General features: G+C 36.8%; 1 protein-coding gene across 1 annotated transcript; it reads left to right on the forward strand.

Moving 5' to 3' along the window:
* The first annotated feature begins 2538 nt into the window (after window positions 1-2538).
* On the forward strand, window positions 2539-4313 carry LOC104240235 (uncharacterized). Its single transcript, XM_009795018.2, has 2 exons — window positions 2539-2715; window positions 3684-4313. Exons 1-2 carry the CDS (start codon window positions 2539-2541, stop codon window positions 4311-4313), a joined length of 807 nt encoding a protein of 268 aa, XP_009793320.1.
* Window positions 4314-12137: the final 7824 nt, after the last annotated feature.

Here is a 12137-nt window from a genome sequence, read left to right on the forward strand (position 1 = left end):
GTTTAGACTCGAAAAATGTGACGTCAGCTGACATAAGGTACCTATGAAGATCAGGTGAATAACAACGATATCCCTTCTGAACACGAGAATAACCAAGGAAGACACACTTGAGAGCACGAGGAGCTAACTTATCTTTCCCCGGGGCTAAGTTATGAACAAAACATGTGCTCCCAAAAACCCGAGGTGGAAGAGGGTATAAGGCTGACTGGGGAAACAATATTGAATGTGGAATCTGACCCTTGATGGGAGATGAAGGCATCCTATTAATCAAATAACAAGCTGTGAGAACTGCATCGCCCCAAAAACGCAGCGGAACACGAGACTCAATTAGAAGTGTGCGAGCAGTCTCAATAAGGTGCCTATTCTTTCTTTCTGCAACCCCATTTTGCTGAGGGGTATAAGGACAAGATGTCTGATGAATAATTCCATGAGAAGACATAAACTGCTGAAACTGAGAAGATACATATTCTAAGGCATTATCACTGCGAAAAATGCGGATAGAGACACCAAATTGGTTTTTGATTTCAGCACAAAAACTCTGGAATATAGAGAATAACTCAGAACGATCTTTCATTAAGAAAAGCCAAGTACATCTTGAGTAATCATCAATAAAGCTAACAAAATAACGAAATCCCAAGGTTGAACTGACTCTACTAGGACCCCATATATCAGAATGAACCAAGGAGAAAACAAACTCTGCATGACTCTCAACACTATGCGTAAAGGAATCTCGGGTATGTTTCCCAAGCTGACACGACTCACAATCTAATCTAGACAAACTGGATAAACTAGGCACCATCTTTTGAAGTTTGGATAAACTCGGATGTCCTAAACGTCTGTGGATTAGATCTGGAGGATCTGTAACTAGACATGTTGTGGAAGGACTGAGCGAGTTAAGGTAGTAAAGACCTTCTGATTCACGACCTGTACCAATTGTCCGTCCCGTACTGCGGTCCTGCATAATAAAAGAATCATCAATAAAATATATACCACAATTGAGGGCACGAGTCAAACGACTAACAGATGCAAGACTAAAAGGACAACCAGGAACATAAAGAACGGAATCTAGGGTGATAGAAGACAATGGGTTGGCTTGTCCAACTCCTTGTGCCTTAGTTTGACATCCATTGGCTAAAGTAACAGTAGGAAGAGACTGTGAATATACAATATTCGACAAAAGTGATTTATTACCAGAGATATGATCAGAAGCGCCTGAGTCCATGACCCATGGTCCAAGAGTACTAGACTGGGAAACACAAGCAAAAGAATTACCAGCAATAGGAGTGTCAGTCTGGGCAACTGAGGCTACTTGTGGAGATGTTTGCTTACTTGCTCGATACTGAAGGAGCTCATTATATTCTTCTTTAGATACAGAAAAGCCCTGGTTACCTGTAGTCTCGCTCTGAGCAACGTAGGCATTTTTGGGTGGACGGCCATTTAAGGAATAACACATTTCGCGAGTGTGTCCAAGTTTGTGACAATAAGAACACTTGGGTCTAGATCTCCCAAAACGACCGCCTCCTCGTCTATTCTCCATAGCTTGAGATGCCCAAACATCCACTGTTTAGGATGCAAGAACAGAGGAATCAAGTATCTGTGATGAAATCACTGGGTGACTTGGTGCTGCAACAAGGTGAAGTAATCGAGAGAATAATTCATCAACTGTAGGGACAGTCGGACTCGCCAAAATCTGGTCTCGTACTGAATCAAGATCATGAGGAAGTCCAGCGAGTGTAAGAACTAGAAACATTTTCTGTCGCTGCTCTTGTTGTTTTGACACACTAGCAGAAACTGGCATCAATGTCTCAAATTCCTCCATGACTGCCTGTACCTGACCCAAGTAAGTAGACATATCTAATTCTTGCTTCTTTAAGTTTGTCATCCGTGATATCACATCATAGAAGCGAGATATATCATTAGTGTATAACGTACGAGCCTTTGCCCAAACCAAATAACATGTCTGGAATGGCCGAAACAAAGGCATCAACTTAGAATCAATAGAACGCCACAAGATGCTACATAATTGAGCATCAATTTTTGCCCAAAGCGCTATCGCCTTTTCATCTCCTTCGCTAGACTGTTTAATCAGATGATCTTGCACACCTTGACCTTTACACCACAACTCGACAGATGAAGCCCAAGCTAAGTAGTTTGAACCTCCCATTAAAGGTTCCGAGGTAATCATAACATTAGAGTTTCCAGAACTCATGCTTTTAGACCCAAAAACATCAATTCCCAAAGACATCTTGTAAATTATTACCAAATAAGAGAAATAATCAACTGTAATCCACTGAAAATAGAGTAAGGAACACTGAACCAGAATAGTAAACTACTGTAGCAGTTGGAAAGTTACTGTTGCAGCCGGAAAATATTCAAAGTGGTCGGAATGAAATAAAAACAGTAGGGGTAGGATCGGAATTACCAGAAGACCCAACTGTTCTGAAGGAACTTTTTCAAAAAATGGCCGGAAGTCAACTTTTTGAAATCACTATTCACGCCGGAAAAATAAAAAAGTGGTCGGAATTTGGTGTAACCTGGATGGGTAGGCTCGGAATTGCAAGGGAAACAATCTGTCCTGAAGAGTCGTCGCCAAAAAATGGCCGGAAGGTGGCCCACGCAACGTTGGAACTTCGCCGGAAAATTTTCTTTGGACAGCTACAGTACCGCCGGAGATTTTCACTGGGATTTGGTCGCCGGACAGTGACTACTCTTGTGGTAGTGTTGGATTTTGTGCACAACACTGACCGAGACAAAGCAGACGCAAAACAACTTTGAAAGTCGCCGGAAAAAAAGGGTTCCGGTGACTGATTTTACTTCCCGGAATCGCTGGAATTTATGCACAGCGATAAATCTCTCACGATAGCTCTGATACCATGTGAGAAGGCACGGGAGAAAATATGATATATATTGATATTGTGTGTGATACAATACACGAGGTGCTATTTATAGCTACTCTATACAAAGGGGATACTACTCCTATTCCAATGTGGGACAATTACATAGCTATCTCTAACATTTATATAGCTATCTCTAACAACTAGTTCAAGTAAGAAACCTAGTGGTGATATAATGAATAATACTTGTGACAATACTTCTTTGTGGCATAGAAGATTAGCCCATTCTCCTTTGAGAGTATTGAAAAATATTGATTGTTTAAAAGTTGTACAATTGAAAGATCATCTATGTACGGTGTGTCCACTTGCCAAACAGTCAAAGTTACCTTTTACTCTCAGTAATACTTGTTATGTTCATCCTTTTGATCTCGTACATGTTGATGTTTGGGGTCCCTATAGAGTACCTACGCATGATGGTAAGAGGTATTTCCTGACCCTAGCAGATGATTTCTTTAGATATACCTGGATTTTCTTATTGAGTACTAAGGCAGACTCAATTGTTGTTCTGATAGATTTATTGGTATTGGTTAGAAATCAGTTCTGTTGTAATGTAAAATGTTTGAGAACTGATAATGGATTTGAGTTTGTCAACATTCAGATTAATTCTCTGTTAAAGGACTTTGGGATAGTTCGTCAAAGCTCATGTATCTACACTCCTCAACAAAATGGTATAGTAGAACGAAGGCATATGTATATTCTAAACATGGCTCGAGCCTTAAGGTTCCAAGCCTTAATCCATTTGAAGTTTTAGGGTGAGTGTGTTTCTACTGTAGTTTACTTGCTGAATAGCTGCCTAATGCTCTGTTGAAAGGCAAATCTCCCTTTGAGAATTTGTTTCTTCGACCACCCTCCTTGCATCATTTGAGAGTGTTTGGTGGCCTATGTTATGCTACTAATATGAGAAAGACAGATAAATTCAGTCCTAGAGCATTTTTTGCAGTTCACCTTGGGTATTCATCTTCCCAGAAAGTCTATCTTCTCTATGATCTCTCTACTCAACACTTCTTTGTTAGCATGGATATTGTGCTTAAGAAAGATATCTTTCCTTTTCAACATCTACAATCTGGTCATTCTCCAATCTTCCCAGTTCTTCAGCTTTCAGCACTGGATGCTCCTGTCTCATGTCCTGAAGTTGTGAAGCCCATAGTAGAGATTGAAGCTCCTATGTACGAGATGCCTTCTCCTACTCAGTCTACTGGTGTACCTAGCACTGCTGCTTCTCATGCCTCTCTTCCACCTCTCAAAAAGTCTTCCATAGTGTCCAAACCTCCTATTTGGATGAAAGACTATGTAGTGCACACTAAGCAGTCCACATGTGCCTATCCAATAGCTCAATATGTGAACTATGATCAATTGTCTTCTGCTTACATGATTTCTGTTGCTACATATTCTACTATTTTTGAGCCTAAGGTCATTTGATTAAGCAAGCAAGGATCCACATTGGGTGAATGTTATGAAGGCTGAGATCTTATCCTTGGAGGACAATAAGACTTGGTATATTGTTGATCTACCACCTGATAAGGTTCCCATAGGATGCAAATGGATGTTTAAAGTAAAGTACAAGTCTACTGGGAGGTGGAAAGATACAAAGCAAGACTGGATGCTAAAGATTATAGTCAACAAGAGGGTCTTGACTACAAGGAAACCTTCTCTCTTGTAGCCAAAATGGTGACTGTCAGAACAGTGGTGGCTCTAGCTGCATCCTCCAGTTGGTACATCTTTCAAATGGATGTCCACAATGCCTTTCTACAGGGAGATCTTGTTAAGGATGTCTACATGCAGATTCCAAATGGCTTTTCAAGCCAAGGGGAGTACAAGAAGGTCTATAAGCTTCACAAGTCTTTGTATGGCCTCAAGCAAGCACCTAGGTAATGGAACTTAAAACTGACAGAGGCCTTGACTGATATGGGGTTTGTGCAGTCATACTATGATTATTCTCTATTTCCAAAAAGGAAAGAAAGAGAGCTGGTCATTGTTCTTGTTTATGTTGATGACCTCTTGGTCACAGGTATTCACTTAGCACTCATTCAACAAGTTAGAAAGGACCTTCAGAACAAGTTCAAAATGAAGGACTTGGGAGAACTGAAGTATTTCTTAGGGATTGAATTCTCGAGGTTAGAAAACGAAATTCACATGTGCTAGAGAAAATATGCCCTTGAACTTGTTTCAGAAACAGGGCTAGCAGGGGCTAAACCTGCTGGAACTCCTTTGGAGTTCAATCACAAACTCACTTCTATAGAATTTGACACAGTTGTAAACAATAAGGCAGATGCTGATGATCAACAACTTAAGGATAAAGGTGGTTATTAGAGGATTGTTGGCAGGCTACTATACTTAACTATGAACAGGCCAGACATAGCATTTATAGTTCAAGTACTCAGTCAACATATGCATGCACCAAAGCAATTTTATTTGAAAGTAGCCATGAGAGTGGTCAGATACATCAAGAATGTACCTGGACTTGGACTCTTCATGCCAACTGACAACACTTTGAAGCTAGCAGCCTACTGTGATTCAAACTAGGGAGCTTGTGTTGAGACACGAAAATCAGTTACTGGCTATGTAGTAAAATTTGGTGATGCCTTAATCTCGTAGAAATCTAAGAAACAAGAAACTGTGTCTAGAAGTTCTGCTGAAGTTGAGTTTAGAAGTATGGCTACTACTGTAGCAGAAATTACATGGTTGATAGGTCTATTCAAGGAATTGGGAAGAGAGGTACCTGTACCAGTTAGGTTGTGTGATAGTAAAGATGCCATTCATATTGCAGCTAATCCTATCTTTTATAAAAGAACAAAACACATAGATATTGATTGTCATTTTGTAAGAAAAAAGATTCAAGAAGGGAAGATTCAGACTCAACACGTTGGGACTAAAGAACAAATTGATGATCTACTTACAAAGAGCATGTGCAGACCACAACATGACTATCAGATGGACAAGCTGGAAATGAAGAGATTGTATTCATCCCTCAGCTTGAGGGGGAGTGTGGAAGTTAGTGGTGATACAACTGTCACTTAGCAATGTACAACTGTCAGTTAGGTGTTAAGTTAAGTAGAGAAGAGTTAGTTGAATTATTTATATGTCATTATCAGTCGGTTAGTATATAAAAGAGTAAAGAGTCTGTAAATACAAAGAGATTTATTATCATTTTGTCTATGTACAGAGCTTATCAATAGAGCTATTTTTCTCTCAATCTTCTCTGAAATTCTCTCTTATTCGCCATGGCTGACCTAATCAACAAAAGAATAAAATATAATTATTTAATAGTAAAGAAGGACAAAACGAGAGAAAAAGCAAGGTAACGCGCCACCACACCAAATTCGTCATTACATAAAGTGACACTTTTTGTCGTTATGTAACGACGAAATTAATGATACGGTACAATAAAATTTAAGTAACAATAAAAATAAATATTGTATTTGAAGTAACAATACGATACAATACCATAGGTAATAACAAAGACTTGTAATGAGATGGATAGGATCCGTCAATCCTCAATCAGAGGGAAACACTTCCACTTTTAATGGGTTTGACATGATATGAGTCCAGGTAACTTGAGGCTCCAATATGGATACCGAGATGGAGACCAATTTTTTTTTCCAAATTCCAACATTAAGCTTTCTATTATAAATAGAGTTTTATTTAAGGTAAATGTCTATATTTTAGAGAGATTTTAGGGATTATTACTTGGTGGCTAAGTCACTTTTTTCCTATAAATAGAGGGGTTCTATTTTATTGTAATTCATCCCAAATCAATAAGAATTCTCTCTCTTTCTTTGCAATATTCTCCTTTACTGTTTTATTTTACGTTATCAGCACGAGACTCTATCGTCTCAAGAAGCTTTTTGAGAAGATTAAGGTATAACTTTTTTCCTCTTTTAATTATGACCGATATTATGAAAAGAAAGTCTGTTGCCCTTGAAATTTCGGTCAAGAACTATATGACATGGATGTTGGATGCTGAAATCCTTTTAGATGCAATGGGTCTTGGATACGCCATTAAAGATAAAAAAAAGTATCTACCCAAGACTGTGCTAAGGCCTTGATTTTCTTGCGCCACTACCTTGATGAAGGATTGAAAATAGAATATCTCACAGTCAAAGATCTACTTATTTTGTGGAATGACTTAAAGGAAAAATATGACAACTTAAAGTTGGTCACTCTTCCCCAAGCACGATATGATTGGGCTCATATGAGGCTCCAAGACTTTAAGTCTGTTTCTGAATATAATTCTGCGATGTTCAGAATTACTTCTAAATTGAAACTCTGTGGAGATACTATCACTGACTATGATATGCTTGAAAAACGTTCACAACGTTTCATGCCTCCAATATGGTCTTGCAACAACAGTACCGAGAGAAATGTTTCAAGAAGTATTTTGAGTTGATTTCTCTTCTCCTTATGGCTGAACGAAACAACGAATTGCTCATAAGAAATCACGAAAATCGACCCACTGGGTCCACACCATTGCCTGAAGTGGATGAGGTGTATTCTCATTATGCTAAGAGTGAAAAAGGTTGTGGTCCTATTCGTGGTCGTGGTCATGGCCCTGGACAAGGAAGAAATTTTCTGGTGTTAATCACCCCCCAAAGAAAAATAACCACCAAAAGTGGAAAGGGAAAGATAAGAAGCCAAAGGTAAATGGTTCAGAAACTGAATGTTATCGTTGCGGTGGAAAAGGACATTGGACAAATATTTGTCGTACACCAAAATATTTGGTTGAGCTTTATCAAGCATCTCTAAAGAATAGACCCAGAAGCTAATCATGTCTATGACAATGAATTTGATATCACCCACTTGGATGTGGCAGACTTCTTTGAGCACCCTGATGGAAACATAGATCACTTGATCGGTGATGGATCCGTGGTTAAAGATGATTGAGTAGTTTGCTTTTTTATTTTTTTATTTTTGCCTATTTGTAATAGCTAGCTAATAAACATCATGTAATCATAGTTCATTACATGAGTAGTAGTCATTAATATCAAGTAGTATTATTTATTTTATGAAATGGTGTTAATTTGTTTTAATTAAATGTGATAATATTATTTTCAGTATATGGTTCAAAGTAAAATATTATTGTTTCCTTATTACTTGAGGCTTACGAAAGAATATTGTTTCTTTTTTCAAGTTTTTGATTGAGTGGTTATTAATTTATAGATCAGGACTCACAAGGTTGAAGTGATCATACTTGGCTGAATTGAGTATTGTCTTCTTTGTGAATAATACCAGTCAAAATTTGCAAAGTTGATTATTTTGTCCAGTAGTATCAAATCTTGTTAACTTCTCATTTTTCATAATCATGTTAATTTATCGAATGAATACTGTTACTTTTATAAAAAAAAATAAAAGAATAAGAACAGTATCACGTTAGTAGAACTAGTCCAAATTGAATTGGTTTCAAAAAATACAATCATTATGGAAGAAGCAATTTGAACAAGCATAAATATTTCTTCAATTCCACGGTGACTACAACAGGGCTCGTTCAATAATATATTCGTTCTATATTCATTTTGGTTGGATCTCTATTATTGATTTAACTTCGTTTTTTTCCTTTTTCGGTGAAAATACTAGTGGTTATTCATATATTTCTTTTGTATGTCAAACCATGAGAAGCAAATATGGATATCTCATAAAGCAAATTTGGGTCAAAGTTTAATTGTAAAAATATTTATTTAATTGATTCATGTACGATACATACAATATTTAAAAAGAGAAAATATTTCTCTCAATTAAGTATGTATAAGACAGATGTTACTACAATTTCTGGTAGTAGTAATCTAATTGAAGGCTCTAGAAGAGTTACTATAACTCTACCTAAGGGAACAATATTTATCATAGATAATGCAATGTTCTCCTCTAAGTCCAAGAGGAACTTGTTGAGTTTTAAAGATATCCGAAATGGATATCATATTGAGGCAATAGATGAGAATAATCTTGAATATCTTATCGTTACCAAAAATGTCTCTGGCCAGAAAAGGGTTACTGAGAAGTTCTCATCTTTGCCTTATGGCCTGTATTGGACAAGAATTGGTGCAATTGAGGCACATTCTATTGTAACCCAAAAGGTTACTGATTCAATACTTTTGTACTTTGGCATGATCGATTGAGACATCCTGGATTAATTATGATGGGACGAATTATAGAAAACCCAAATGAGCATCCATTAAAGAATTTAAAGATTCTTTTAAATATTAAATTTTCTTGCACTTCTTGTTATCAAGGTAAGTTAATTATTAGACCATCACCAACAAAGATTGGGATTGAGCCCCTTGCGTTTTTGGAAAGTATACAAGGGGACATATGCGGACCTCTTCACCCACCGAGTGGGTCATTTAGATATTTTATGGTCTTAATAGATGCATCTTCTAGATGGTCTCGTGCGTGCCTATTGTCATTTTGGACCTCACTTTTGCAAAATTAATGGCAAAAATAATTCGATTATGGGCGCAATTCCTCGATAATCCAATTAAGTCTATTAGACTTGATAATGCTGCCGAGTTTTTCCCAAGCATTTAATGATTATTACTTATCAATTAGGATAAAAGTGGAAAATCTCGTAGCTCATGTTCACACTCAAAATGGTATTGTAGAGTCTTTGATTAAATATCTGCAATTGATAGCAAGACCGTTACTCATGAAATAAGGTTACCTACTTCTGTTAGGGGTCATGCCATTTTGCATGCAGCATTGTTCGTCTCAGGCCGACAAATTATCATAAATATTTCCCGTTGCAATTAGTTTTAGGTCATGAATCTAATATATCCCATTTAAGAATTGACACTTTTCCCAAAATTAGGGGGAGAAATTGTTGAAACCAAACATAAATTTTGTGAAAAAATCCATCATTGTCTCATCTTGATCCACGTGCATCTATTTGTAAAAAGAGGTGCAAAAGATTATCCATTTGCAGAGAATAACAAATTAAATGCCTGGCGCATTTACAGATCTGAAAAGAATAACAAAATCACAAATCCTTGCAGAGAATGTTCCAATCCGTATTGATGTTCCTGTTGGACAATCTTCTAGTGTCATATCTAATGAGTCAAAAGCATGCCTAAACGTCGCCGACCATTGGGTTCTAAGGATTGAAATCCTAGAAAAAGGAAAACAAATGATCAAGATGCACTACGAAAGAGTCTCATGAAGAAATCCACGATTTAACCAATCCTGAGATTCATGAGGAAATCACTGAGCTTGAGACTCAAGAAAATAAGGAGCTATCAATAAATTCAATCGATATTGAGACAAATTTGAATCGATTGGATATAGTGGTGGATTATATCTTTGCATATAATATTGCATCTAGCATTATGCAAGATAGTGAGGATCTTGAACCTCAATCTATTGGTGAATGTCGACAAAGACGTGATTGTCCAAAATGGCTAGAAGCAATCCAATCAAAGTTGAATTCACTTGCGAAACGTGAAGTTTTTGGGCTCGTAGTCCAAACACCTAATTGTGTTTAGCCTGTTGGATATAAATGGGTCTTTGTACGCAAGAGGAATGAGAAAATATAAGACACACTTGTTGCACAAGGATTTTCAAAAAGGCCGGTGTCGATTATGAAGAGACATATTCATCTATTATGGATGCTATAACATTATGTTATCTCATTAGTTTTGTTGTCTATGAAAAACTTGACATGAATTTAATGGATGTGGTTACTGCCTACCTTTATGGCTCACTTGATAATGAGATATACATAAAAATTTCCGAGGGATTTAAAATACTTAACGCACATAATTCAAAGTCCCGAGAAATATTTTCAATCAAATTGCAAAGATCTTGTATGGTCTAAAGCAATCATGATGAATGTGGTATAATCGTCTCAGTGAGTATTTAGTAAAGGAAGGTTATATAAATAATGACATTTGTCCATGTGCTTTTATAAAGAAAACAACATCGGAATTTGTGGTACTTGTCGTATATGTCGATAACATAAACCTTACTGAAACTCCTACAAAACTCCAAAAGGCAATTGATTATTTAAAGAAGGAATTTGAGATGAAAGATCTCGGAAAGACACAATTATATCTTGGTTTGCAAATAGAACATTTGGCAAACGAAATTTTTGTTCATCAATCTACCTATATAAAAAAAGGTATTGAAACGGTTTTACTTGGATGAAGCACATCCGTTAAGTACTCCGATGATTGTTCGATTACTTGATGTGAATAAGGATCCATTCCAACCTCAAGAAAAGAATAAGAGCTACTTGGTCCTGAAGTACCATATCTTAGTGTAATTGGTGCACTAATATATCTTGCTAATACTACAAGGCCTGACATAACCTTTTCAGTTAATGTCTTAGCAAGATATAGCTCTGCTCCTACAAGGAGATATTGGAATGGAATCAAACATATATTGCTGTATCTAAAAGGGACTACTGATATGAGCTTATTTTATGGCAATAATTATAGTCCTGATCTTGTTGGTTATGCCGATGCTAGGTATTTATCCGATCTACATAAGGCTCGATCTCAAACAGACTATGTGTTTACCTGTGGAGGCACTGCAATATCTTGACGATCGACTAAGCAATCAATCGTGGCTACTTCATCTAATCATGCTGAGATAATTTCTATTCATGAAGCAATTCGAGAATGTGTGTGGTTGAGGTTTATAATACATCTTATTCGAAACAAATGTGGTTTGAAGTGTGACAAACTACCCACGATTTTGTATGAAGACAATGCAACATGCATAGTCTAATTGAAGGGAGGATTCATAAAAGGAGATATGACAAAGCACATTTCACCTAAGTTATTTTTTACTCATGATCTTCAAAAGAATGGTGATATCAATGTGCAACAAATTCATTCAAGTGATAATATAGCTAATTTGTTCACCAAGTTTCTACCGACGTCAATCTTCAAGAAGCTAGTGTACAAGATTGGGATACGGAGGCTCAAGGATGTGAATTGATGCTCTTATCAGGGGGAGTTAATGCGCGTTGCACTCTTTTTCCTTACAAGGTTTTGTCCCATTAGGTTTTCTTTGCAAGGTTTTTAACGAGGCAACCAAAAGGCGTATTGTTAGATATGTGTACTCTTTTTTCTTTACTAGAATTTTTTTTCACTGGATTTTATTTTAGTTAAAGTTTTAACGAGACACATTATCTGTTGAATAGACATTCAAGGGGGAGTGTTATAAATAGAGTTTTAAAAGATGAATGTCTATATTTTAGAGAGATTTTAGGGATTATTACTTGGTGGCTAAGTCACTCTTTTCCTATAAATAAAA

Source organism: Nicotiana sylvestris, chromosome 5, assembly GCF_000393655.2.
Source record: "Nicotiana sylvestris chromosome 5, ASM39365v2, whole genome shotgun sequence".
In the NCBI taxonomy this organism is placed as follows: Eukaryota; Viridiplantae; Streptophyta; class Magnoliopsida; order Solanales; family Solanaceae; genus Nicotiana; species Nicotiana sylvestris.